The sequence below is a fragment of the Octopus bimaculoides genome, chromosome 18 (assembly GCF_001194135.2).
Source record: "Octopus bimaculoides isolate UCB-OBI-ISO-001 chromosome 18, ASM119413v2, whole genome shotgun sequence".
NCBI lineage: Eukaryota > Metazoa > Mollusca > Cephalopoda > Octopoda > Octopodidae > Octopus > Octopus bimaculoides.
This window is the reverse complement of record NC_068998.1, coordinates 47,166,007-47,167,668: the sequence shown is the minus strand read 5'-3', so window position 1 is coordinate 47,167,668 and position 1,662 is coordinate 47,166,007. Positions and strand designations below refer to the sequence as shown.

The following is a 1,662-nucleotide window of genomic DNA, read 5'->3' as shown; positions in this document are numbered from 1 at the left end:
TATATATATATATATATATGAAGAAAAGGAATTTCAATGGTTTATTATTAATGTTGTTGAAATTGTTCTTGTTGGCCTTGTTCTTCTATTGTATGTGGCTTCATTTATTCCCCTCCCTTCTCTCTGTTTAACATATTTCCAAACTAAATATTTGGAATTATAGCTTACAATAAACGAATGAATATCTTAAATAATTAACGACCTGTTTTTTTTTTTGTTCTTTTTCTGCAGCATGCAAAAATATGGATACGTGACGACACCCTGGTATGGCGCGAGGGTGAACTTGCCGAAGACTACAAGGGCCAGAAATCTCTCAAAGTTCTTGTGTATGATAAAGGGGTGAGTATAATGGATACCTTTTGTTTTTTTTTATTTAAATAAATGAAAAATATCGACATTGTTTGGATAGATGTAATTAATAGCTATGATGTTGCACTCATAGTCGCAAGATTGTGGGTTCATTTCCCAGGTTGGTGTTGTACTGTGTTCTTGAGCAAAACACTTCATTTCTCATTACTGCAGTCCACCCAGCTGTAAATAAGTAACCCTGTGATGGACTGATGTTCTGTTTAGGTAAAATGCTGGTCTACCCACCTAGCCAGTGAGTTGGCATTATTTGAATGCTCCAACAATGCAAAGAAGTGCATTGTGACAAGCGGTGTATTATGGCATCTGATAGTCTAGTCAGTATGATGACATAGTGATAATTAAATGTTGATTTGGTAGTTTATCAAACATGTCTCCTCCCTCTCAGTCTTACGCTGCCACTACCACAGCCTTTGTTCTTTTAGTGAAGAAACTGTTTACCTTCTGCTGTCCAAATGTATTCAAAATACCTGTCTGTCCTCATCACATAATTCTTACCCTGCCTCACTTCACTGATCCCTATATTATGTAAATTACCTAGTCCTTTCATCTCACAACTCTGTTGTCCCCTAGAAAATTTTCATCACCTGCCTATATTTTCCCTACTGACACCGTCTTACAGATGCCCAAACATAATGTAAACCACATTGGTGTCCCTAATCTATAGGACATAAGCAACCCCGTCCCACCCCATCTTGTTATACTTCAGTGTCTTCCAGTGTTTGTTCTTCAATGTAGACATGTCGGCCATGATTAAAATCTGTACCTTTTTTTCTCTTTTTGTTGGATTGTCCAAGATTATTCCATGTTTCCTTGAAAGTAATGGTCCTCTCTCATCATTTTGCTTAAAATCATTATTTTTTGTTTCTCTCTGCGTCCCCCACTCTTTCTGCTTCCTATTCTCCTTCATTTACAGGGATCCTTTAGTCTTGCAAGTTGCAAGGCGACCCCACATAGCTGGTATCACAAAGGAAAAACAAAACAAAGAACAGTCCACTCTGTAAAATAGTTGGTATTAGGAAAGGCTTCCAGCTGTAGAAACCATTCCAAAATACACATTGGCGTACGATGTCGCCCAGCAACTCGTTGGATCCTATCGAACTGTGCAACCCATTCTAGCCAAAGAACAGTCATCATCATCATTTAACGTCCGCTTTCCATGCTAGCATGGGTTGGACGATTTGACTGAGGAAAAGTGAACTGGATGGCTACACCAGGCTCCAATCTGATTTGGCAGTTTTTACAGCTGGATACCCTTCCTAACACCAACCACTCAGATATATATATATATATATA

At 38.3% G+C, this 1,662-nt stretch overlaps 1 protein-coding gene across 1 annotated transcript in view; it reads left to right on the top strand.

The window, feature by feature from the left end:
* LOC106873192 (unconventional myosin-Va) overlaps positions 1-1,662 on the top strand; it is a 147,027-nt gene that overhangs the window by 32,170 nt on the left and 113,195 nt on the right. The window contains 1 exon segment of the mRNA XM_052974378.1: positions 232-339. Coding sequence (XP_052830338.1) covers positions 232-339 — 108 coding nt within the window.